The following is a 26210-nucleotide window of genomic DNA, read 5'->3' as shown; positions in this document are numbered from 1 at the left end:
TTTAAGCATTTTAATTGGAAGCAAAATGAATAAGTCAGGCGTAGGTTCAGCTACAGTTTCAGTAACAACTTTCTTCTGCAGAACCTGAAAGGCATGACTGTCTTTATTTAAGCCATGAGGAAGAGAGATATTTCTGAAATGTTCTTTGGCTCAAAATCACCTTGCACAGCTCTTCCTGCTGCAAGCTCTATGATGTTAATGGATGTTTTATCCAGTTTCTTTGACAGAGTCCCTAGAATGAAATCAGCATCTGGGAGATTAAATTCAATCCATTTGAAATAGGAATTACTATAAGATCTGTGTTATCAAAGTTTAAAATTCTCTTTCTTGCAACCAGATGTGTTACTGTATCTACCTCTCCATCTCTCTCTCTCCCACTTTCCTCTTTAATTTGTCTAGAAGTAACAGACACTTTAAAAAATGTACATTTACTGTCAGAAAYTAAAACAAAAACAAGTAACATCTGCAGCAACACCTGCAGCACAGTGCCACTAGAGGAACTGACTACCTTGCTTAGTAAGGCAATGAGCCAATTTTTTTCTGGAAAAGGATTGGTTTTCCTCAGGCCTTAGGATGTGTAGGCAACTAGACATCTATTTTGTAAAATAGTGTAATTGAGCAGTTAAGAAATATAAAGCTTCACAAAGATGGATATTACTAAAGGAGGTTTAGACAAACCTGCTTTTCATTGCCTGCTGTAAACTGTAACAAGCTAGCTCTAGAAATGTGGACACTTRGATGCTGTCAGGTTGGCCTCATACTCAAGACAAAAACAAGCTAGTTAATGCAATGTTTTTCATTTGTTCTGATTAATTATATGCCCTTTCTCGAGGTCTCCCCATAACAGCAATACAACATTCTTGGCAGTTCATTGCAGTGTTTGGGTGGTTCTAGTCATCTGACCTCCACCACAACTCAAAATTTCCTATTATTTTTCACAAACACACAGCTCATTGTGTCTGAGTTTTGCTGCTCAAGTATATATATATTTTTGAGAAACTGTTCAGAAAGGTTAAGCCTAAATCAGTCAAGGAAAGGCCATAATTAACTTTAGGAACTGCTGAGTCAACAGCCTCCAAGCTCCTTCAAGTCTGCAGCAGTGAAGGTTATTCCATATAGTGGGAGGTGGCTACTGCCTGCAGCCATGGCATTTCCCTTCACTGAAATATTCCCTGCTATGTGCAAGTGTGGGATGAAAAGAGAAGTGTTTCCAATTAAAAAAGAAAAAAAGCGTGACACACATCCATATTGCCTTTTACCCACGTTTTATAAACATTTGAGAAGTCTCATAGCATACTGAGGAACAAAAGGTTAAGAGCTCTCAAGAGAGGACTTCTGGCAGGGGGCTGACATTGCGGGTGAGGAAGCTGGGCTCCAGGATGCACCAGGGCTCTGAACAGAAGTCTCAGAAGTGCTCAAATGCCAAATAACAAAAGTTGTCCTGTTCCCCCCAAGTCAGAGCTCCTTTCCAATTTGTTCCTTGCCCCAGGATGGGTGCAAGCTGCTGGTGACTATTACACAAGCATCACGGTTACTCTGTTGTCATGGTGGTCTGCTGACTGCCAGAGCAGGAGCCAAGATTTCACCTATTTATCAATTCTCTTGTCTTGAAAAGGAAGCAGACACATTCCTCCACTTATTTTGTATAAACTGATCCAAGAAGCTTATATATGAGTCTAAGTGATTTCTGTTTTCATCTCACTCTCTTGTCTAAGCATGCAAACCATGCTAAGTCAAGCCTATGCACAATTTAGGTCACAGAAATCAGTRGCAGAGCATGAACTAAAACCCAAAGACACTGATGTTGACAGATCCCTGTTCTAGCTATAAGCATAATTCTCTTTTTCTCCAGGAATGCTTTCTCATCTAAGTTACCTCCAAAATCTTTCCTTACTTCCTAGTCCATCTCTTCAGTGCCTTTTTTTCCTCCCTAGCTATCAAACATAAGAAAACATCTTAATGAATGGAGAATAAAATCAGTACATGCAGTGTCAGGACTGTAGCAATATCATGAGTAATATTTCTTGCTCTTGCCTTCTGACTATCTCAATTTAGACTGCAAAAACAAACATATTTAGGGACTTAATAAAGTTAGCTTTCTAAATACCTTACGATCCTGCTTTAAAAGCAGTTCCTTCTCTCCCTTAGCACTAGACTTCTCTCCCAACCCCTACCGTAGATGAGAAAACTAACATTTTAAAGAATGTATTTTTCATTTGTCCTCCAGATGTGTGCTGGCCCTCAGTGTCACTACTTCACACTCGCATGGCTCACAGCCTGCGTCAGCGAGTTGGGGCTGGCGTGAGGGGAAATGACAGGAGCAGCAGAAAAGGCTTATGCCATTTTCCTGGCCTGGGAGTACAGGTCAGAATAAGCCGTTTTATGACAGAAGCTGAGAACTGATATTCTGCTCTGCCAACCACACGCACCTCACCTGTGTGTACAGAGACCTCCCCAGCCAAAACTGCAGCAGCAGAGTTAACACCCCATTGAAATGCCCCAACAAAAATGCCTTTATGAAAGAGTTCTTGCAGAGCAGTTACTGCCAGTGGAACCTACCTAGTGCCCTAAAACCTCACCACCGATAAAAGGTAGTCTTTAAAAAGCAGAAAACTTAGAATGCTTGTAAAATGAACAGCTACTGTGTTTAACAGTTGGCTACTCTTCTCTATTACCAGATAGCTTTAAGTATCCCAATCAAGTGCACCCKGCCAACCTTCTGTAGCTCTCTCAACTCTACAAATAGCGGGGATGATGAGGAGAACCTTGGAAATGGATCCTCCTTTAACCAGAAAGCRTGTTGGATTTTTTGTGGTTTTGAGATCCAAAAGGATTGGTGTGAGAATGGAGAAATCCTTCATTTTTCTATGCTGCTTGTACAGTGCAAGCGGTAACATGGCAGCTCTGTCAAGGATTTGTTCACAGAAAAGATGGTTGTATACCTTACGCTGTTTTATTCTTCTTTCAAACTGTAATGAGGACACATCTTGACAGGTTTGAAGTAAATCCACAATGGAATCGAGGGGTCAATGAAGAGGGAAGGAAGAAGCTGTAGAGATCAGAACCACAGARATTTTGGATTGGGGAAAAAAAATGTTGGGAAAGAAAAAGCGCAAAAGTAAAGGTACAAGCTGGACAGAGCTTGTAYAAGCAGAATGCTGTTTGAGGGGGAGAATGGAAGAACTGAATGAAGAACTTAAGGAGGGGTACACAAGCATGAGGGGAAACTGCAGGAAAAAAGGTTTGCTTGCTCTTGCTTTCTATATAAGATGATCTTTGGGGAAAGCTTTCTTCTGTGTTGTTCAGTCGAGAAACAGATCTGCTGTGCTCTTCTCATAATGTGGCACTACCTTTATCCAGTGTATTTAAYGGAAGAAGAAACCATGCAGTTCAGCACCAGAATGAACCAAATAAACAGAAAATAATGATTTATGAAAGAGAAAGAATATTATCCTATCAAACAGTGTATGAAATCATTTTCAAATCTRTAATATAATCCTAGTATCAGAGGGATGTTCATCCTATAACACAAATTTAATAGTAAGTCCTATGTGATGCAGGATTACCATGGAAACCACTGTTTTATTTAACAGAAGACTAAACAATTGTTTTTCTGTGCTATTCCATTGAACAGCTACTGCATAGAGAATCTTACAGTCTTCCATTTCCAAACAGATTTCTCTTTTTGAACAGACAACTATAGTATATCTGCTGACTGTCATTTAGATGAATGCTATTCCAAATGGAGTACTCCAAACGAGTCAACCATTTGAACATTTAGGAAAATCAATTTAATTGTAAAAGCCTTTGGATTCCAGAGCAGAGAAAGAAAAGGAATTTTTCACAACAGGAAAATCTATAGGAGCACACGGATATACAAGACTTTGCAGTGACTTTTTGTAAAGAAAATACTGGGCAAAATTCTTATGTGCTACTTTTTGTAGCCTATACAGTATGTTTTTAATCACTACAGCATAGTGTTTACCAGCAGTATAAGATGCTCTACGTACAATTTATCTCTAGTAACACTAGACACTTACAARGTAGACATCTATAACTCAGCAAGTTACTCAGATTCCCCTTACAATTCATAGAAGAGAAACAAATATTTTATCACATCTTACACATGACGTCTCGAATCGGTGAGATAAACAGCCCCCTTTGAGCCTAATTCTCACAGAAAAGACACTGCCATCTCCCAGCAGCTTTAGCATGTGCCTTGAATCCAAGAGAAGTGTTCACTCAGGGTGCCTCAGTTGGGTAAAGGGCATTCAGTACGCCAACAATCTAACATGGCCCTTAAATAACAACTTTTAAAGCTTTTCAAAACTGTTCTGCCTCACAGGTTTGTGACTTACGCTCCATGCAAAGACCCTTTGCTTTATGCTCATGGTGCCACCCCTCTCCTCAGGAGTTAGCAGGTAGCCTTGTGAAATTAGTTCATTTATGTAACTGCTRTATTAACAAGCTTGAAATAAGATTTACACGAGCATTTCCAAAATACATACAAAACATTGCTCTCCTGAAGACAATCTCTATACACCACTGAAATCCATAGAGTTACCTTGGTTCACATCACCTGATGGGTTGGTTCTTTATTTCTGTTATGGCCCAACCCATACTCTTCTGATGATGAAGCTATAATGAATTTGTACACAGCACCAACATCATGGCACATAAATGGCTCCTTCTCCTCCCTGACTAACTCTCCCAGCTGCCACAGTCACTGTCACTAAGCACCCAGGGACTGCAGGAGGCTGAAAGAGGTGAGATGGTACCTGCATACTAAAGGGAGYACTGGAGAGATGTTGGCATGAGGCATGAAGAAGGCTCATTGCTTATGGACGAAGGCACAAGCAAGTAATCTGCATTGATGGGGGAAAAAATCATGACATAATGGAGAAATTTCCTGAGGCTACTACTTTCCTTGATTATTTGAGAGTTAAGAATTTATTGATGGAAGTGTTGGATCTTTAAAAAGTAATTATTCATAGGTCACCTTTAAAAGAGCTGCTAAAATCAAAAGGTCTCTTGAAGAATGTATGGCAGAAAGAAAGGAGAGAGATGATTAATTACTGTCTTGACAGGAAAAACTTTGGTGCAGAAGATATATGACAGTTATAAACCAAAGAAGGAGAAGATAATAACTCAAATACCACAGCTGTAGAAAATAAGAATTCACAGTGGACTGGGAAATTGCAGTGGTCTCACAATTATTTGTSCTGCATTACAGCATAGAATAGTTGATGAAATAGATTTTTCCAGTGGTAAGTAATAAATCTTGTAGTAATGAAAACATAGAGTTTTAAAGATTATCATTAACCATATAAAAGCTTTATGTGAGAGAATCACTGTGCACTTCTGAATGTRAACATCAGCCACATAAATCTAGCATTTATTTTCTACTTTAGAAAACCCTATAAATGCAAATAAACTGGAGGCTGATATTGGCCTATATAACACTTTACTCAAGGTTGCATTGACATTACTGTTCTCCAGCTTTATCTTCCAAGGGCATGCATCTCAGTAGCATTTCAAAGCTTGCAAGTTTTGCAGCGTGCAGTACAAGATTCATTCACTTTCATCCAGCAAAGCGCTGCCTTTGCAGAAAATAATTTCTGTATCTCCTCCTAAGCACCCAACATATACAGCTAAGTCTGTTCTCACTTAGCACACATATTTACCTTTACAAATTTGAGCCAGACTGTGAAACCATTTCCCTTACCTGGTTGCAAACATTGCTCGCAAGGATGAGAAGGTTGCAGCATCTTCCTTCAAAGCCTTCAGTTCATTTCGTAGTTTGGTCATGGTTTCAGTCACCATTGCTTTTTCATTTTCGTATTTGTTCTTCAAATTGGCTAATGCCACTTCAGCTGTCTGAAAATACAAAGATATATGCTTATGAGACAGGTATTTGATAAGAGCTAAGATGCCATGTTTGATTTTACTTCTGTCTACTTCTTCATTCATACAGTAAAATAATATTAGACCTGAACTACATTCCATTGAACTGTCCCCTTACACGACTTCTTTCAAATYATACTCCATAAAGTCAGGAAAAGGAGAAAGCAGTCAAAAGAACAAAGCTAATTTCAATACACTGGGCAACAACCGGGAACCTTAAATCCCTACAAAACAGCGCAGCTACACATCGAGGGCTCAGCCACGCGAGCACGGTACTACCGCTCAAGATCACGCGAACTGCAGCAACCAACCCTGCGTGTACTCTTAACCCACGGCAAAGAGGACACGCAGCACTTCTGCAGCGGGGTGTGAGCGGAGCTTTCTGCCAGCGGGGACTCCCCCCACCTTCGGTGACCGAAGCCGACCTCGTGTAGGGGAACAGCTAGGGCCTGACACCTTCCTTTCGGTCTGAGCACTGGGAATATTTACTGTTGTACAAAATTAGCTTATTTTGTCAGTTTTAACCGCTACAGAGAACAAACAAACAAAAATGTATAAATTACAATTTTCACTTAAAAGAAAAGCAAGGAATTGTAGTCATCCTATTCCTTGATTTTTCTGCTTCATTCTTTTTTCCATTTCCTCCTTAAATTGCTTTGATTTCCTGCCATACTGCTTATAAAATTGTTATGTGTGTATTATATCTGGAAATGAAAAGGACTGAATCCTGTCTCTTTTATTTATGAAGTGTAGTATCATTTTGAAGTTATTCAAAATACATATTTTTATAGAGGCATAATAYCTACTGCTGCTATGAGACTTATTTAAAATTGTTACCATTGAAAGACATCAAGAAAAAATGTTTCCTTTTACATTTTCTCAGGGGCCTTTATTTTTGTTTCTTCAGTTCATTTACTGCACAGTAAATTGCAATATTTCGTTACACACAACCAATTTTTCCTGTTGATTTTGTGCATTCTTGAACTATCAGTAAGGGAGAGAATTGTAGAGAAATACGATTTTAAGGCAACCAGCAAGGGGACATGACAAAGAAAGTAATGGCCAAATAGCTGGAAATCTGTTTTAAACTCMTTTTTCTAAAACTCACTAGATTTCACACTGTCTCTTAAGAAAAAGGCATATTAATATCTCCTGCTAAAATACAACTCTATTCTTTTGTGTCTGGTGAAATACTACAGTAACAAATTGCAGTACTAAAATAAATTCTATCAAAATTGTCTCCACTTGTACACCCATCAGTAATGTTTTTCCTACTTTCACACTATTTTACAGAGAAGAGATTTTAAAATTCACTACTAACTGTCTGAATTTTAAATAGATGGATTTCTATGTCAAATTTGAAACCATCAGCAACAAACRGTAAAAAAACACTTAGAGATATATTCAAATAAATGCAACTTTTATCGGTCTTAATGACATATGCCTTGATATAATGTAGGAGTGGAAACACCATCCTACACTTTGGCAGGATAAAGCAGAAATCATCAGCTTCCTATCTGTTTCCAGGTATGAGCAAAATTGTACTCATAAATTAACATGGAGAAAATGGATTACTCATGTTTAATAAAACAACWTTTTTGAAGGAAATAGCAAGCCAAGGGACAAATTCCTTTTAACAAATATGATTAAATCAGATTTATTTAAGAATCTTCAGGTTGCTAGCCAGGCAAAAGGGATTTACGAGAGCACAACTAGACTCTATAGCTCCACCTAAGTTCTGCTTTGGCCCTAAAGCAGGAATTCAGCTGTCTGTTTTGTAAGAAAAATATAGCCTACAGTTTCTAAATTTATCATGCTTAGTTTTTGAATATTTGAGTATTTTTCTTACAAAACAAAGACAGGCGAATTCATGTGAAACTTTTCCTTTGTTTAAGCATCAAAATAACTTAAGTATATGTACTACCTAATTCCAGATTAGAAAAAAAAACGTTCGATTGTTTCAGCAGTGGGTTTACATGTTCCTTGTAAACCCAGTAATTTATACTGTTAAAATTGTGYGCAAGGACTAGTCCGTAAGAGTTATTTCCCTTTCATCCTGTCCCTCCAGTTATTCTTTATAACAGAAAYCCTCTCCCTATCTCAGTAGGGAGTAAAGGGCACAATATCCTTCTCTGGAGAATTTCATGAAGTGTACCTATTTTGCAGAAACTCATCTTTGCATTCTGGTCAGGTACRCTAAATGGAGCAAAACTAACTATCAGCGACTCACTCGAACTAGCCTGTTTGCTCTGGCTGCTTTGCACTACCAGAGAAGAGTGCTGGGAAGTCTGAGCAACAGATTAAAAACTTGGCAATGTTTTATCACTGCCTTTTTTTCTGGAGAACGAATAAAAACATGATCTTGGTACTCTTAAGTAAGAAAGGATGAAATTATTTCACTGCTACTTTCCATGACTACTGATAATTTATTACCCAGTAGCTGAATATTATTGTCTAGACAYGGTAAAACCTTGAGTTTTTTGTCACCATTGCCTTAATTTAATTGTGTTACATTAAGAAGTGAAAACATGTAAAATACATATAGAAAATGTGTTTTATTGCAAGGTAAGAAAGACTTTAACAATCCTTTCTTTTTATTAGCTATTTTAACAAGTTTCTTATATGGCTTCATGAGGTCCGATTTTGACCAGCTTGGGATAGCTGCTGCATTTTTCCTACCCCAGTTTTCAGGAATATTTCCAGGGCTGTCTTTGAGGTCTTTGGTACCTCTCCTAAAGACTCAGTGATATCAAGGAGTCTTCTAGATTTGCTGGTGTGGCCCTGATAAAACATCTGCTGTGCAGATAGCAGTATGAAACCAGGACCCTGCGCAGGCAGGCTCCCCAGYGTGCCACCAAGGTGGCTGTGCCCCTCCAGCACCCACCCCTCTGGCCTTGCCAGGAACTCCCACGCCAGAGCAGCTCCACCACGCAGCCTCATCAAGGAAAAGGCCAGTTGCAGAGGGACAGCGGTGCCCTGCAGAAGCTGCATGGGGTAAAAGACACTTCCCTTAACCACAGGCTGTCCTCGTGGCCGCTCCTGTCGTGTGACCTTGGTGCAAGTGAGGATGCTGCCCTGGCGTTACCCAACGTGCTGCTACGTTGCCTGTCTCACCCTCAAGTGAGAGATTTTTCTTACTTGCATTTATGCTTTCTGCAAGGCTTTGAGCTTTGCAACTTCAAGCACAGCTGTTCACTTAAAATGTGCAGATTTGTGATTAATGAAAAACAAGAGCTAGCCAGGTCCATCTCCTCACAGTGAGCACTGCAGTGAGCTAATCTGGCACTTCCCTTACTGCAGCTAAATGCCTTCCCTCTAAGAAACAGACCACCAGGCTTACAAAATAGTCACAACGCTGCTGGCTCTTCTGGCATGATTTCCCAAGGATCTCCTTTCTGACGTACCTAGCAATAGCAAACCAAGTCACAGTAGACTCGCATGACTAGGATGCAGTGATTTCTTGAACTGTCTCACCATTTCTGCTGGTGATTCAGAAATCAGGCTGAATTTCCCCAAGCAAAGTGATCGATACATTTTAGCCTCAATGTCAATGTAAGTTTATAAATGGGCTTGAAATACTATAAGATGAAAAACAACTTATAAATGTAATTTAGGCAATTAATAAAGGTAATATACCCAGAGTTCCCAAGTAACAAAGAGGAATGACTGTGTCAAAATTTCAAGCCTCTTTTACTTCTTATTTTAGTTTTCTATAAAACAACATGTAGAAAATAAAGCATAAATTTGAAAATCTACTGGAAGCGCCTGCTAGCTCTCAACTCACCAAACAAGCTTTCCAGCATGCTTGTTTGCAGGCTGTTAAGGGTCTCCCTTCTGAGGGCCTCCTAAGTGAAGAATGAATGGGCAAAAGTGCTTTACCAGGAAAGTAAACCAAACCAGGAAAAATATAATTTTAATAGGCAAGACCAAGAAGAGGGAAGAAAGCCAGGGGAGCTTCTATCAGGAATCCATAGACACAGAGTAAAGGCCTCCATGGCAGAAGTGCACTGCTTTGAGACGTTCAGTATGTTCAACAGGTTCTTGTAAGAGCTGGTGGGTGCCAGACACTGCAGATGCTCAAGTTACCCAATGCAGATCATTTTAGAACTGAGATGCTGATGGAAGCAGATTCCTGACAGACTCCTTGGCTCTGAGGATGCCAGTTTACAAAGCAGCTCAATCAATCAATGTTGGCCAGCTGCCACCAAAACAACAGCTACCCAGCCTTTCCCCATCCCTACCCTTTGCACCCCCAYGGTACTCCTCTAAGCTTACATGGAGTCAGGTTGGGGAGCTGAACCGGCAGAAAACTAGCCTGAAGCATCCTGGAGAGGGGATGTGTGACAAAGAGCAAGGCTCAGGGGACACCTCCTCCTTCAGTGGTCTGGTCACCTTTGCTGTTACCCTGAGGGATGTACTCAAGGACAAAATGAACCAAAGGTATAGTTTCATGTTGCTCTTCCTGCAGCAGCAGCTCTGGTTTAAAATACTCATATTTGTGTGAGGCCTCTCAGCCGACCTCCCAAATTGTGCCCACTGACACAGCCATCTGTGTGGTGGTGTCCTAAAGCAGTGCTGAGGAATAATCTAGTGCTTAAAAACTTCCTTTCCCCTCTCAAAAGAAAAAAAAAAGAAAAAAAAAAGAAAAAAGTGGGGTTTTTTGTCCCAGGTAATTTCAGAGATCTCATTTACAGTAGAGCCACGTCAACTGCTCAAGGTTTTTAAAGCTTTTTCTGAAGCCTTTGATTTTAACTTGTGGTCAACTACAAAACTGTATCAGAGAAACTAGAGAACATCGCTTCAAATAAAAATGCAACCTCTGAGCAATAGACATTAAAATGGAGAGTATAAGAAGAAGAGGAAAAGACATAAAAATGTGTGAATACTCTGCAGAGAGGCAAATAATGCAAGAGGTCAGGAGAGGGGCTAACTACATTCCTGACAGAAGACCAGGTCATGCCGAGGAACTGGAAAAACAAACTACCGAGCTGCTCACTGAGACGCCTGGAGACAGAATTCATCACTCAGTACGCTTAGCACTTGCTATCTCAAGCAGATCTCCAAGACTTGGACGACAGAGCATGAACTGCTAGAGAGGAGGAGGGAGCTAGGGTGCACGGTGCTCAGCACCTCTATCCCCTCGGACCCAGCCAAAGAGGACCAGAGACACTGCCAGAACTAATGATGTTCTCTACCATCATCCTCTTTATCCTTACAGAAGGTGTGTGCCCAAACTCAGCATCTTAACAGTTGCCACCTTAATCCTGGAATCCATGAATAAACCTCATCTCCTTAACGGAGACTTCACATTCTAAGATGACTTTGCATCTCATTTACATGGTATTCAATCTTTCCACCCAACTTCACTTTCCATATACAATTCTACTGCTTTGTGTTTGTGTAACATCATGCTTTTGCTCATAGACCAGGCACTATAYGGCTGAGGTTCTCAGGTGCTTTCACTGAAGATTTTTATCGGCATCTCAGAAGTGGAAGCTGGAGACACCACAGTGCTGCCAATACAGGTGTGACAGTCATGCTGACTAGACTCCTTCCCATAAACTATCTACCCAGGAGAACAACAGGCTGTTTTGCAGTCAGAATTCCAGGATRTTAAATTCTCCTTACAGGCATGTTTGATCCTAAAAGTTCTTCTAACAATTTAATACTACTCGACAATGTAAAAATGCAAGTTCGTTTTGCTTCACACAACTAGTGTTGACACAGTAGTTAAAGCTATGAATAAATGAGTACATAAATCAAAAACAAGTAAGAAAGCAAGCCAGCAAGATGCATGTGCTTGCTGTCTTGAGTGCTGGTTTGTTCAATAATCCAATTCTCTGCATTTAGGTTTGCAGCTTCTTAAAGCAAACCTTGCCTTTTTTTCTGCATTATAGTGTTTTGTGTATTTTACTTCTGGCTCAGCTTAGCACTAAAATGCTTATTTGAAAATACTACTACAGAAAAGAATTACAACTAGAACAAAATGAAATACTTTATCATAAAAAAATTTGCCAAGTGCATTAAAYGAGGCAAAGGCTTGTCATCTTTGAACAGAAATATATTGTGTGCTGTTAAAGATTTAAAAGGTATAACTGCACTGCCACACAGACAGACCCACTGCAACAGAAATAAAAAGAAACACYGCCTCCTTCAGTGCTTTGTGCAGGCGAGCAATTTACAGTGAGGAGAAATGAATACAACTCAAGGTAGAAGGCAGAAATTCTGTTGGCTTTTCTTCTCGCAGKGAATCATTCGCCACTGTACCCAGATAACAGAGGACGTCAGTGCACTGAAGCAAAGCGTTTCACCAGGAACACGGCACAAACGTGTTTTCTCATACGATGCTGCAATACTTCTGGTGGTCACTAGATAGCCGCCGCGTCTTCCTGGTTCGGGGTGTGACTCCCTAACCCGAAACAGAGCCCCAAATGCCAGCCTTGGGGCCTGCTGCTGCTCTCACCTCTGCCCCGATCTGAATGGCAAGACCCATTGGGAAGGCTGGTTCTCCTCGCAGAATTTTGTTTTCTTTCTTTCTTTCCATTTTTACAGTGCTTTTGGTTGTGCTCATTTTGCTCAACAACATTATCCCAACGAAAAAGCTCAATTGAGAGCATAGGTCTGTTTAGACTGCTAATAATACAGGTTTCTTGTGAGAGTATTTCTACAAAGCACAACATTTAAAATAYGAAGGGGAATTCAGTAAGGGACAAAAGGTCTCTCCTGAGCACTTGTCAGTGCAAAGTATAAAATCCCCCAAAGGCAGCAAAGTGTTTCCCACCTGGGCAGTGGAGGAAGACTGCTCTGAGTTGGGGGACCCCATTTCATTTCTTTCTACGGGGCACGACTGCAGCAGCTCAAAAGGCCTGAGCAGGCCCAGGGAGATCACGGGTTTTGCCACCACCTYGGGCAAGACGCATGTATTTAACCTGCTGCGAACGGGGGGACCTTTCCTTAAGCAAGCCACAAAATCCCTCACATTGCTCAAGCCTGTTTCCAAATCACCCAGACTGAGGTGCCACACCAAAGCCCTCACTGAAAGACCTGGTGATGTTTCAGGCTCTCGAGGTCTTGCAGCCCAGGAGAGGGCTGCAGGAACCTGCCCCATYGGCAGGCTGAGAGCGGAGCTGCTGCGCCGAACTGCCTCGCCGGCGGTGGCCTTGCCTCTCCCGGGGGCCTCCCCGCGGCACCGCGACCCTCTTGCTTTGATACGTGCGTGATGAGGAGCCCTTGTTTTGTGCTAATATCAGCCCTGTTAGGGACTGAGGAAGATTTTCAACAAATCAAAACTCCAGCTTATGTGGCTTTAGAGAAAATGTGCAAAGCCAAACCGTTCGTCCTCTCTAGGCTCATCTCCTAAGCTAAAACCCACAGAGAAGAAACCACCAGCCTACGGCTGCTTAAATCCTATTATCTCGGAAGGGAAGAACTAGAGGGGTGACTCATGTTTGACTCATTTTTTTTGAACATGAAGTGTGCTTTGGGTACTTAGGATACATCCATCAGTTCTGGCTGGCAGTACTGCCATTAGCGCAAAAAAAACACCCCCCCCTTCCTCYGTCTCTGTAACCTTTATCTTTTCCTTTTATATTATGATGCCTCATAACTTGAAAGTTTCAGGACATTGGTATTTGGTTTGCATGAATYGTATTGCAAGAGTTCACACCCAGCTCTACAGTTACCAATATCTATGCCTTTATCCAATAAAGGTTTACTAAACAGCACCTTTTTACACAGCTAAAAAATGCTAAAAATACTTCAATGTGTGTTGAAACATTGCTCCAAKTTTTAAATCTCCAGTCTAGAAATCCAGCTAAATATCCAATAACTAATTTTAATTTGAAACCAAGACTTCAGATTACTTGACTATTGGGAATTTTAACACTGAAAGAGCACCCTTGTCGTCAGATGACAGTAGCCTAAGCTGTTAATCAAGATGCACGCCCCCGTGTGGTGATCACTGCACACTTTTTTAGATGAAAAAATTCCTAGGCAATCTGGATTGAAGACTGCAGCTTCTTACATTCATACTTTATTCAGGGCATAACGAGATGCAACCGAGTAAATAAAACCACTTGCATGTTTAAATTTAACTTTTAAAGTAAATTTAACTTTTTAAAACCCTAGAATCTAAGGGATACAAAGGGTTTGAAGGGATATAGTTTGCAAATAAATGTACAGTCTGCCCAACTACATCCCACAAGTGGGRTTGCCTACAGCTGCTGAGGTGCTGMCAAGGTGGTCTYYTCCATGCTTGTGTTCCTAATCCCTGCAACAGCACCCCAGATTAGCARAGGTTCAGAGTACTCCAGAGARCTTCTCCAGAGATGGCCTGTYGCATTTTGCAGTAATAATGATTTAYTCYCTGATAAGAATGTGCTGATGAATCCAGTCATAGATGTTAATCATTGAATCTGCTTAGCAGAAAGTACTCTCCATTGAAAGACTGGTGAGGTAGTAAGCACCAGACTGGTTATGGAAGGAATACAGAAGAATGAAGAATCAGGATCTAATCTTAAATGTCACTGATAACATTATAGCTGTGGACAAATCACTTAACTTTGGATAAACAGTTTGAAAATCAAGTCTAGAATGGGGAAAGATCTACTTTTGAAGAATGCTTTGAGATGTCCTCGTTAAACAATGCCATACAAATCCAATGCGTCACACTTCGACTGTTGGCACTTGAGGGCCGTGCACCCTCCAGAGCCTATGGTATTTCATGTTCCCATTAAGCTGGTGGGGACACCAGGGTGGATTCTGACTGACTYCTTCCCTGTCCCTCTTCTTTCATCTCATGCTACAGGAAAAGCTCTTCTGCCTGTTCTCTTGGTGAATGCTGGGGCAAGCACTCCAAGAACAGCTGGGGTGGGAGGCAAGAAAAGTCTAAGCTCACCATGATTGAGTGAGAAGACAAATAACCTATGAGAAAAATCTCTCCCCTAGAAATACTTCTGGGAAAGTATGTAAGCAATCAGTAGAAATAACAGTAATTCCAACATCTTACCTGCTTGTTGGCTTTCAGCACTGCCCTCAGGGTTGCTATCTGTTCCCGCTTGGTACTCAGGAGTGACTTCAGTTTCAGTATCTCTTCCATTAAGGCCTCCTTGTCTTTGTCAATCATGGGTGCCAACTCCCGAGCTGCTGCGCGCTGGCGTGACAGCTGCAGTGACCGATCTACAGCCTTCTGCAAGTGCTTGATTTGGTCCCTTATTATGGCATTGAGGTTGTAGATGTTCATCGGCTCTTTGCGAATGTCACTAGTATCGGAGACTGGGGAGGAAGGAGGGGCTGTGATGACAGGAGAAATTGTAGGTGTTTTTGTTGGGCTCTGTTCCTTGACAGGCTCTGTGCCCTCTTTTGTCACCTGTTCGGTTGGGGTCCTGGCTTCTACTGGTGATGCCATTCCCCTTCTAGCAAGCCGTGGAGAAAGGAGACCTCGAGGGTCATCCGGTCCCTTCAGGCTTCCGCTGCGGGTGACTCTGCTTTGCCTGTAATAGTCCAACATGACCCTGTTTGGTGTCTCATTGTTGCACAGGCAGACGTGATGGTAGAGCTGAGCCAGCTCCTCGCTAAAGGTCACCAGCTCATCCTGGGCGGTGTTGAGGGTGTTATGGTTCTCGTTTGCTACGCTTGTCATTCTTTGTAATTCCTTCTCCATGTGGACCATTTTTTCCTGGCTTTCCTTGGTTGATTTCTCCAGGTTTGTCACCTGCTCATTGTACGTTTGGATTCTGCTCTCATACTTGGCCTTCTCTTCAGTGTAATTTTCCACATATTTATTATATTTCTCCTTTAAGGCTTTGATTTCAGCTTTAAGGTCGATCACCTCAGTGACTGCTACTTTGTATTTACATTCTAGGATCTCCAGGCCATTGATGTCCACTTCATAGTCATGTGCTTCCTCCCCAGGGTCTCGGCCCTTCTCACAGTCAAGTTCTGCTTTCAGCTCCTTGTTGCTCTGCAGCCCCCTCATGGCATTGACATGCTCCGTGAGCCTGTGGACTCTCTCATGTTGCTCAGTGAGGGCTCCCTTGGTGTGCTCCAGCTGTGTCTGAGACTCCTGAAGGTTGGCCAGGAGAATAGCCTTCTCTCTTTCCACCTACAACAGAATCAAAGTAAGAAATTTCATCCTACCTGCACTTTTCCGCTGAACACCAAACTCTGCCAATCACATCCATCTCTTCCGCTCCCCCAACACAACTTGAAGGCTTCAAAGTCTTCAAGGAGATTTTGAAGTACCTGTACCCCTCATTCATAAAATTATGAGATATCTTGATCTTGTAGGGAGTTAAATAGTTTTATCCCCRCTACCATTTGTAATGTCACAAGGTCATCATGTTTTACACATTGCCCAGTAAAGAATTACTTGATGCCCAAGCAATTCTGCCTAGTCACCTAAAACAGAGTGATAATACTGTATTTAATAGAGTAGATATTCTCTGAATTTTAATAGGCAGAAACCGCAATAATATCAACCATAATGTGTTATACTGACACATACACATTTGTCAATGGAGTTTGAATTTACATTTCTCATGAAGAGCTCYACCACTCATTCAAAATCTTTATTTATATATTTGGGCTGTTGCAAACACTCATAAAAGAGTGCTTGATTACTGAATGCAATTATAGTAAACAAATGCCTGTCCGCATTTCTACAGGTTAGATTAAATTGTCACCATGTGTGAATATAACAGACTGGGACACTGAGCACATGCAGCTCCCAGGACTCCCCACATCCAACATTTAACTGTATGCAAAATTCATCCCTTTAAGGACATAAGAAAAAAAAGCAGGATTTCTGGTATAACTACCAAACTATTGGCTGTAACTTGATAAGTTCCCTCTGAAATCTGATTTTGAGCAGCAGAAGATGTCATGGAGCATTCCTGTAGAGGTTTTATAAACAGTGTCTTAAAGCAAGTGAGTAAGAATAACTGTTTTAAGTTTGGTCTGTTCAGATACTTACTACTTTCAGGTAATACCCCTGAAAGACTTCCCATYTAACTTCTAAATTTAATACTCCAGGCTTTTCTTCCTATGCCTTCATTCAGTTCCAAATTGGGAGCCAGAGGAAGGCAAAAATATATGGGCTCCTTCTTGCTATCGTGGCTTTTGCAGCAGGATCAGGGTGTCTGCGGAAATCCTGAGCCCAAGTTTACTGCTCTCTCTCTCCCATGGCTGCAATATCTCAGCCCTGTGTTCACATATGCAGTGAAACTGGCAGTTTCCACATTCGCTTTATGARTAACTGAATTACTAATTCAGAAAAATCAATGCTGTCAGTTGTGAAAAACCCTTTAAAAAAAGATATCCTTCGCTATCAGCATCTCCCCAGGTAGTGTTTGGARGACTCAAATCGGCCATCGTGAAACTTGCCAAAGGGGGAAAAAAAGCCTTTTAGAGACTTAAGAAAATATTAATGCCGTCTCAGAAAATGTTCCAGCAGTAGTTCAGATTCCTGTTATCTCAGAACTAGGAATGCAGGGGCTGCTGCTGAAACGTATTACAGCACTAAAGCCTAYGCTGATCCCCTGGTTTTGTAGACAGGCTTTCAAAACATGGCTTTTTATTAGAACCTTTAATCATTTGCAGCCACCACATCCAAGGAACAAAAATAGAAACCACGTTAAAAACCTTAAAAAAATCGGCCTAGTTTTCCTGTGTGCAGGTGAGTGATGACTTAAGAAGAAAAAACAGGGCCAAACTTCATCATTATTTAATGATTTAGGGAAAATATGACTCCTTGGATGGAGAGACCTTCATTTTGGGCGCTCCATAACCTGTGCTGAGACGTGGTGGAAGASGACAGCCAAGTGCCAGGAGCACAGTGATATGTTTCTCTGACATTATTCCCCACTTGCTGTCCCAGTTTCCTTCTCTTCCCTGTTACTGCTCTTTCCCAGCATCAGCCCAYTCTTTCTGAATTTTATTAACAGAAAGTCCAAAATAGCATAACCTTCTTCTCTGCCAAGCAGCCACCATAAAAAGTGACTGCTCTCCCCAGACCTCTCTCTCAGACCCGTCCCAGGGAGCCTCGGGGAGTTAYTCAGCAAAAGCTTTCTCACTAGCTTTCCCCTGTTTTTCTTTTTCAGCAATCAGTCTTCCCCAGCTCTACTCTCCCTGGAAACTTTCAGCTGAACTCCGGTTGATAGCAGGCTTGGGTGTTAACTGGGGCATTTATTCCTTCAGCCTGGTAAGGTGGGCTAAACCTGTGTATGAAAATCAGACTTCCAGTTAAATTAAAGGACTGTCTCACGTTATGACTGACGCGGCATGTATAATAATGATATATTACATACCAAAGGCAGTTGTCTTTTTAAAGTTTTTAGTGGCACTGTGGGTCTGTTCAAAGCCTTGGAAGCACACAAGTAACAGTCGACGCCACTAGCGTAAAAACAAATATAGAGCTAACAGCCAGAGAGCCGCCCCTTCGATCCAGCCGCCCCTTGGATCCAGCACTGGCTTTCAGTGACTGCTTAAAAAGTTGGACAGAACTGGCCCTGATCTCAGCTCTCAYAGACTACGATGAAAGAAAAACATAACAGAACTAGGAGGGATCTCTATCATCATTTCTTTCTACGCTGAACACAAATGGTTCTGGAACAAATATTTCTTTTTGATACTTCARACTGGCATGATAGACGAAGAGCTTAAAAACAAAAGACTGCTTCCAGAGAAAAGATCTGACATCTAAAACCCATACACCAACTTGGACAGTAGGTAAAATGAAATACATCTACCTACTGACTTTTACTTATTACAGTCCAGTAATAATGGATGAAGCTAATCTACTTCGGGGTGAAGGTATAAGTAYGTACTTCTACTTTCAAGAGAGGGGGAAAAAAAACCCCAAAGCTCAGACTGAGCCCTGAGAACACTATCTGAATACTGACAACTCTCTGCTGGTTTTCAGTACAGTAATTTCTATATTTCTATATTTCTTGTTCTAGACAATACTGTGTCTTATTTCCAGCCACAGTAAACTTTTGGGGATAGGCCATTATTTTTGGTATATCCTTCAAGGATTCAGGTTTGCGGAGATTTCCCTCCCAGTTTGTTCTATAGTTTGCAATTATGGGAACCAATTTAACCATTGCTATTTATCACCCCCTTCCCTTTATTAACATGAGTTGATCAGCGAACAACGAGGAGTGAACCAAATGAACAGGAAATGCACTTCAACGACCCTGAATCTCAGCCTTATCTTTTTTGTCAGTACTAGACAGTGGAAGAAGAGAATACGTGCTACTTGACTTTTTTTTTTTTTTTAAGAGAATTTAATCAAATTTTTCCAAATAAGACAATGAAGATGTCAAGAATAAGGAAAACAACATTGTGGAAGGAAAAGAAGAATACTAGGCTCTAAAACTGAGATGACTAATTCTTCCCACTGAACAACAGACAGAGAAGCAGAGCAAAGGACCATGAACAAATGGAATATGAGAATTTTCAGGAAGACATTTGTCACCTCCTGGATTTAAAAGAACCATGCAGGGAAAATGAGCACTTGCAATTAAGCCCCTTCTAGGGACTAGCCCACATCATGGAGCAGCAGAGTCTCAAAGTTGTTGAAGGAACTATATCTGTGGTGTATAAGAATTTTTTTGGCGTGGGCGTCTTCTTGAGCTTGTCACACACGTACAAAACAGCAGTTTTCTTCTCTCAAAAAGGGAGCCTGTTGTCCTATATATATTAAAATGTTTCCCAAGAGATGTACAATTCCTTCAGCAATTCTGCCACAGCCTCTTCAGAGAAAACAGGAGGAATATACACTGTTGATATACGACAAACTGAACAACACATGGCAGAAACACCACTAAAGAGAGGAAATCCAATTTTGCTGAAGAATTACTTTTTGTCAGCTTGAACTCAATTAAACCTCAAATCTAGTATGCAGAAAAATCTTGGAGGAAATTTTCACATTTAATTCGTTTGCCCTCAGGTGAGCTGATATGACTACACAGAGACAACCACTTTAAAAAAATGTGCATCAGTATTTTGCAGTAAGCCTTTCCAGTAGCTAAAGATACCAGGTTTCTTACTGGGTCTATTCCTTCTCTTCTTAGACCTTTTACCRTAACTGGCACACTGGGCAATGGTAGCTGCTATTTGTGTGAGGTTGCTGTGGCCTGGCAAAGCCACTGTGACTGAGAAACATTTTTATTTCTTTTCTAGAGCGCTACAGTCCTACAGTGGACAGTTTGTGGCTAGTCTTTTCCAGAAGGTTGGCTGTTTCTTAAAAAGTGTAAAACAAACAAGCAATATTAAAATTAAAGTTGATTGAAACAACTTTCACTCCAAATTTATATTGCATGAATTTCATTGTATATTAGACTTGAAAACGTTTAAAATGTATTTTAAAATGTGACCATTTCAGAGCATTTTTTTCTGAAGCTGTTCTTTCTAAATTTTTCATATTGTGTTTCTAAATGAAATCAAAAGCTGCATATAATAAACAAATATAAATATATGTGTATTATCTATTATATATGTATCCTTACATACATCTGTGTATGTATACACACACAAAAAATCATAGATTTTATATTTGAACATTGGGACAGTTTCTGACAGAATTTTCCACAGAAATAAAATTCCAAATTTCAAGATTTTCCAGTTAGACTACGTACATGTATCAAAGGTATTTCTACAAAGCACTAGATATCATATAATCAGTATTTTCCATATCATAGCTCAGATCAAACCTTCCCACAGTTCATTTGGCAATGAAGTAAATAAAACATTTAACTGTTCAGCAAATATATAACATACCATATAGGGTTTTATTGCTCTCTAGCAAGCGCTGAAGAGAGATTTTGCTCAACTTAACTTTAAGGTCATCTTCCACATTTTAGGCAGGTCTCCCTTTAGAAGAGGCATTTTTTTTGGAAGCCCATAATCAGAAAATAGTGGACTTTTCCTTGAAAGTGCCAAAACCTTTCAGTTCCTGTGGCATGGAAGACATTCAACAGCTTGAATAACTCTTGATATATATGTGTTGTGTTTTACCCCTTCTAAGATTATGTCAACATCGGAGCTTGAGTTTTTATCTGAACCGCTCCCAAGCTCCAATTCTGATCATGCCCCATCTGGGCTTGGACAGACAGACAACGACCTGCTGGCTGCCTGCTCCCCAAGGGAGCATGCATGCAGCCAGCGTGGCCAACACCACGCTGTGGCATCTCACACGCCACAGGCTCTCTAAGTGAACATTTGTTGAGAAGAATGTCCCTCTCCTTTTGCCCTCTTTTGATGGTACGCCAAATCCTCTTCAAACTGAAGTTAATGGCAAAAGCTCTGAGTTGCAGGGGGGAATAACTGAGTGTCTGTATTTCAGTGGTTTTTTTTCAGATAGCTTTGGTCATATTGAAGCATACATTCCTCCACTTGGCACTCTAAGGAACATTTCCTGCTATTAAACTGGGAAAATGACACCAAAATCTGACCATTGACAACAACAGTTGTATTTCAGTCCCATTCTCCTCTTCCCATTAAACATCAGCTCAGATCACACTGTGTTGGCACAGGGGTATTCTGTTCCTAGAGGTATTTCATGCAAAATCAGGACAGGAAGAAACACCAAAGCAGAAGTGGAGAACAGGACATATGTGGCCAAGAACATCCCTGGGGGAAATCAAGTTCATTGCAAAAGCTGGTACTAGAATCCATAAGATGTGTCTAAGCAGAACATTAAATTAAGCTCTTACCTGCATGAGTTGCTGCTTCAGCTTCTGTATTTCTGATATGTTGAGCTCACTGAAGAGGTCCGAGACTGGGTGCAGGGATTCCCCTTTCCTAACTGCGGGAGTTCGGAAATCACCATTGAGTTTCACAAGAGGCCCATGGATATGTCCGTTCATTTTGTCGTCATTGTTGGGCTCGCTCCCATCCTCTGCGAACTTTAATCCATCTACTGATATATTAATATGGTTATTATACATACTGTCATTGAGGTTGATATACTGGGAGAGTTCCTTCCTCAGATTGTTCTTTTGCTCCCTTTCATTTTTTAAAGTTTCCAGGGCTTCCTCCAGTTGATGCTCAGCAATCTCCTTCAACCGGATGGCATCTTCTAGCTGACTATTAAGCAACACTGTCTCCTCCTCAAAGCGTTTAATCTCATGCTTTAAGCCTTCATATTCAACCTGAATTAGACAAGACAAAGAACATTCATAATACTAAAACTTGAGTCATGAAAACCTGCCATTCATTAGCCTTATTGAAATAGGTGCTATAGAAAATACAATTTCAAATACCAGGCACTGCATGCAGTTGCAAAAACAGGCTGCACAGAAAATGCAAGTGGACCTCTCTATTGAATACTGCGCTGCTCATTTTTTTCAGGAGGTGAGAATCAAGAAATAAAACCCCCTTTTCCAAGCCACTTAAGAGGATAAACAGTGTATTTCACGGAAAGAAGGTTGTTTAGTACCAGGTGTCCTGGTAATCAGAGATTTGTTATGCGTTGCCATAAGCAGTATTGGTATACTGTGGTATGTATCGATCTTAAGTTAATATAGTTTGAGCTACTAATTGCCAGTATTCTGAAGACGACTGTAATCTTCATATCTAAATTCTTATCGGACATAAGTCACTGAGGCAGGCACAGATACTGTAAAGTATCTTGGCATCTTAGTAGTGTTGAAATCTACGGATGGAAGGTACAAAACTCTTAGAAGAGGCCCAACCATCTTCTCTGCAAGTGTCACACAAGCTTCTCCATTATTTGAGAAACATTTAATTTTAAAAACGGAACAGCAGACTAATCACACAACCAGTTTAAACCACAAGAGGCTCCAAGTTGTTAAGAGATTTTAAAACTACAGGGGAAAGGTAACAAATAGCTCGTTCGGCCACACAGTGCTTGAACTGTGTGTACGGATGCCTTTGCTGAGCACTTGGCAACCTGTTGCTGAAACACCTTCCTGGTGAACTGGTGCTGCTTCATCAGGCTTGGCAGGACTAACTGGTCTCTCGCCTTCCCAGAGCACAGGCACCCAGCCCCACACCTAGGTGTAGTATCTTATCAATATATTTATTGGCAGTGTGCACGGAAGAAAACAACAGCTTTTTCACATCTAAATGGAAAATTTCCCAATATCAGAAGAAATTCTGCAGTAGTTTGGTGAAACAGAAAAGGAAATGCTGAATTTTCATGCTTTTATAAGACTCTTCAGTTGAAACATTTCTACTTTTAATGAATTCATATGCATTACTATCTGCAATTTTAAGGTACAGTCTAGTTTGTTCTTCATTTGAYGTTTATATTTATATACATGTATGTATATTTTTAAATGAACTATAATAAGGTTCTGGTAAAAAACAGAAACATCAACCGTTCCTTTTGGAATAGAATATTTATCAACCTGTCAAAAGTCTTGTACTTGTAAGMCTTTGGAAAGGCAAACTTAAAAACTGAAGCACTAGTCTTCAAACTCAGAATGGAAAAACACCAAACAACAAAGAAAGTTCCCATGTCATACTGGGAAATGTTAAAAAGAATAGCAAAATCTATGATATTTTGAAATCTCTATTTATAAACTTGAAATCTTTTTGGACCACAGACATCCATCTAAAACATTATAAAATCCAACCTAGCAGCTATGTTTACAACTTAAGGACACAAACACACCTAACGTCTTGCATTTAAATTCTATTTCAATTGCTATTTTAGGAATTACAAGAGCATGGAAATGCAATAGGAAATGACTGATTTTTTAATGTCATTCAAAATGTGGCAATCCTTCTTCTCTCCATACACAGCTGGTATTTGGATGCATTATAAGTGAAATATTGTGACAGAGTATTGCAAAYACTTCCAAACAGATTTTCTTCTGATGGAAACTAGGACAGTCCAAAAAGGAGTCTTCACATTTTTTCCTGAGAGTGTGAAAATGCCCCCTGCGAGGCTAGTGAGGAAAAAAAATGTGTCTCAAAGGGAGAATTTTCTGGCTTGGTAAATAACTCTGACACAAAGATCTTCTAGAAATTCACTTTCAGAGGTGCAAAAGGCATGGTACCTTTATAAACAAGGAAACAATGTACCAGTTTCTGTTACCTGTATATTCCCCTACTGAACTGCTTCAGTGTTTTAAATGTTTCAGTCTCCTTTGTGCTAGAAGCATAAAATATACATAAGGATAGATAAAATAGTACTGCATATTCCTACAGGAATAAGATAAGTTTTGTTAGCAGGCTCCCATTACAAACCATGACAATCTTAGATATTTATTTTTATGCTATAAGTAAATATTTATTATATTTAGTTTTGATAAAAGCCCTAATTGAGCCATTCAGTAGCTCAGGACATAAAACAGGGACTGCAAAGCAGTACTACGGTGTATCAGAAATGAAGTCAATGGCGTTATACAGTACAATCCTATGCTAGTCTGGGAGGCGTCTAAAAAGATAAAAACTGTTTCATCATCCAGATCAGATACTTACTTATTTTTCACGGCAAACTGACTTTTCTGAAATGAGAACAAACCTCTTTTGTTCAACTTAAAAGACCACCGTGTTCTTGCTAGCTTCCTCAGCAGGGTTTGCATCCAGTGGCAAAGGAAGCTCTGCTTTTGCAAGGGGGCAGGGAAGAGACCCCGCGACCGTGGGCGCCTGCGTGTACGGGGGTTTCACCCCACCGCGGTGCCTCCGCCGCGCTGCACGGGGAAGTGCAGTGCGCTGGCCTGCTGGCCGCTGCCAATTGCTGTGACGGGGGGAAGTCAAGAGACAAACCGGGAGCGTGCGACATGCCGTCTCCCGTTTTTTCGAAGCTTGCCAAACGTGCAGGTTAGCATTGCTGAGGAGAAAGCAATCTTGGTGCAGGAGGAGACGGAAAGGAAGAGCAGGCAGAACGTTACTCCCCTTTTCTGCACTTAGGAAGAGGAAACAGTGCAGGAAATAGAAAGAGAAAACAGCGGTTAGGCATCGAGTGCAGTGGGTAACGAGGGAGGAGAGGAAAAGCAGAAAGTGAAAAGCTACAGTTCTACCTATTTTCAATAATTATTCTGCTATTGCAAAGTTCTGTGTAGATATATGCCACTGGGATTTTCCTAAAACTGAGGGAAATGCCTCCCCATATCTCAAAAACTGCCAATAACATTGTTATAGAACAAGCATTTAGCAAAAACCCTACTGAAAATACATAAAGAAACTTCATCAAAGTGYTCTGCTAGAACACGTTAGGGAAATTTGAGAAAATGATGCTATTTTTCAGCATAGCACTTAGACTCCTTTGATGCTTACTTGATTCTGTTTCAGTGTGGACACCAGTTTCTGTAAAGTGATATTTTCTTCTTCAAGTTCAGTGTAGTCCTGTAGAAGTCTTGCCTCTCGAAACTTATATTCTCGAATTTCATCTTTCATTCGTATCCTCTGTAGTTCCACCATTTCATTATTCTGATGAGAGAAAATACAAGTATGTTACCACTCATTCATGGCCATTTTAGTGATAAACACTGTCTGTAGAAAAAGCCATACAAAAAAAATAATTCTCAAATAGAAACGATTTAACAGTGCATATTGAAACAGCATCACCTTTTTATTTCAGGCAAAACTAATTTCAGGTGTATACTGGCAATACCTAAATGAGAACATATGATAAGGAAGCTTGATTAAAACARTTCCAAGATTAGATGCTTACTGAAATGGAAAACTCGGCAAGGCCTTATCAGCTCATTGGTTTTATTTGCTATACGACATGGTTGCGTCCAAATACAATTACCTCCTGTCTTCCACTAAAGGGCACCTTCCACGCTCACAGAAGAGCAATGAACAACGGCATCTGCTCTGGAATGACATCTGGTACAGAGCAGGATAAACTCACGTGGTTGTATATGCAGGAATTAAAGGGAGATATAGGTATGTGCGCGTGCATGGYGGTGGTGGGAACTTTGCCATGCAGACTGCCGTAAAGGACTCTTTAAAAAATGGAAAATCCATCGCTCTGTGGAGCTCATCAGCCAGGAAAGAGGGATAAGAATTAAACCCCGAGTGTCTGAGAATACACAAGKGCATTATTTTAATTTTCCTGTTAGTAAATGCAGTTCCTGCACAACATAATGAGAGAGGTTGCAAGGGATGAATTTCACCAGAAATTACTTCCATCAGATTCCTGGTGTGTCTCTTTTTTTACATCAAGAGTCTGGCCACTCTAGAAAGACCCTGSATCTTCCTAGAAGCTCTAATGATGTGACTCCGAATTAAAACACCTGGCGTGAACACGGAATTAAAATGCAGTCGGCAGGGACTGGTGGCTGGTACGGGCAGTGAGCGTCTCCACCTGCGCTTTAAACAGACTCTAG

At 40.7% G+C, this 26210-nt stretch overlaps 1 protein-coding gene across 9 annotated transcripts in view; it reads right to left on the bottom strand.

The window, feature by feature from the left end:
* The window catches only part of BICD1 (BICD cargo adaptor 1), a 183514-nt gene that overhangs the window by 27815 nt on the left and 129489 nt on the right, over positions 1-26210 (bottom strand). For 8 of the 9 annotated variants that reach the window (XM_085323995.1, XM_085323992.1, XM_085323996.1 and 5 more), the window contains exons 3-6: positions 25153-25305; positions 21618-22055; positions 14912-16006; positions 5726-5877 (exon numbers count right to left, since the gene is read on the bottom strand). In XM_085323995.1, the coding sequence (XP_085180121.1) occupies positions 5726-5877; positions 14912-16006; positions 21618-22055; positions 25153-25305 (1838 nt within the window). Of the gene's footprint in view, positions 1-5725; positions 5878-14911; positions 16007-21617; positions 22089-25152; positions 25306-26210 lie in introns of all 9 variants that reach the window. The other variant, XM_085323991.1, reaches the window with a different exon arrangement.

This window comes from Rhea americana, unplaced genomic scaffold (genome assembly GCF_003343005.1).
Source record: "Rhea americana isolate MKP2758 unplaced genomic scaffold, rheAme1 scaffold_9, whole genome shotgun sequence".
In the NCBI taxonomy this organism is placed as follows: domain Eukaryota; kingdom Metazoa; phylum Chordata; class Aves; order Rheiformes; family Rheidae; genus Rhea; species Rhea americana.
This window is presented reverse-complemented; position numbering and strand designations above follow the sequence as displayed.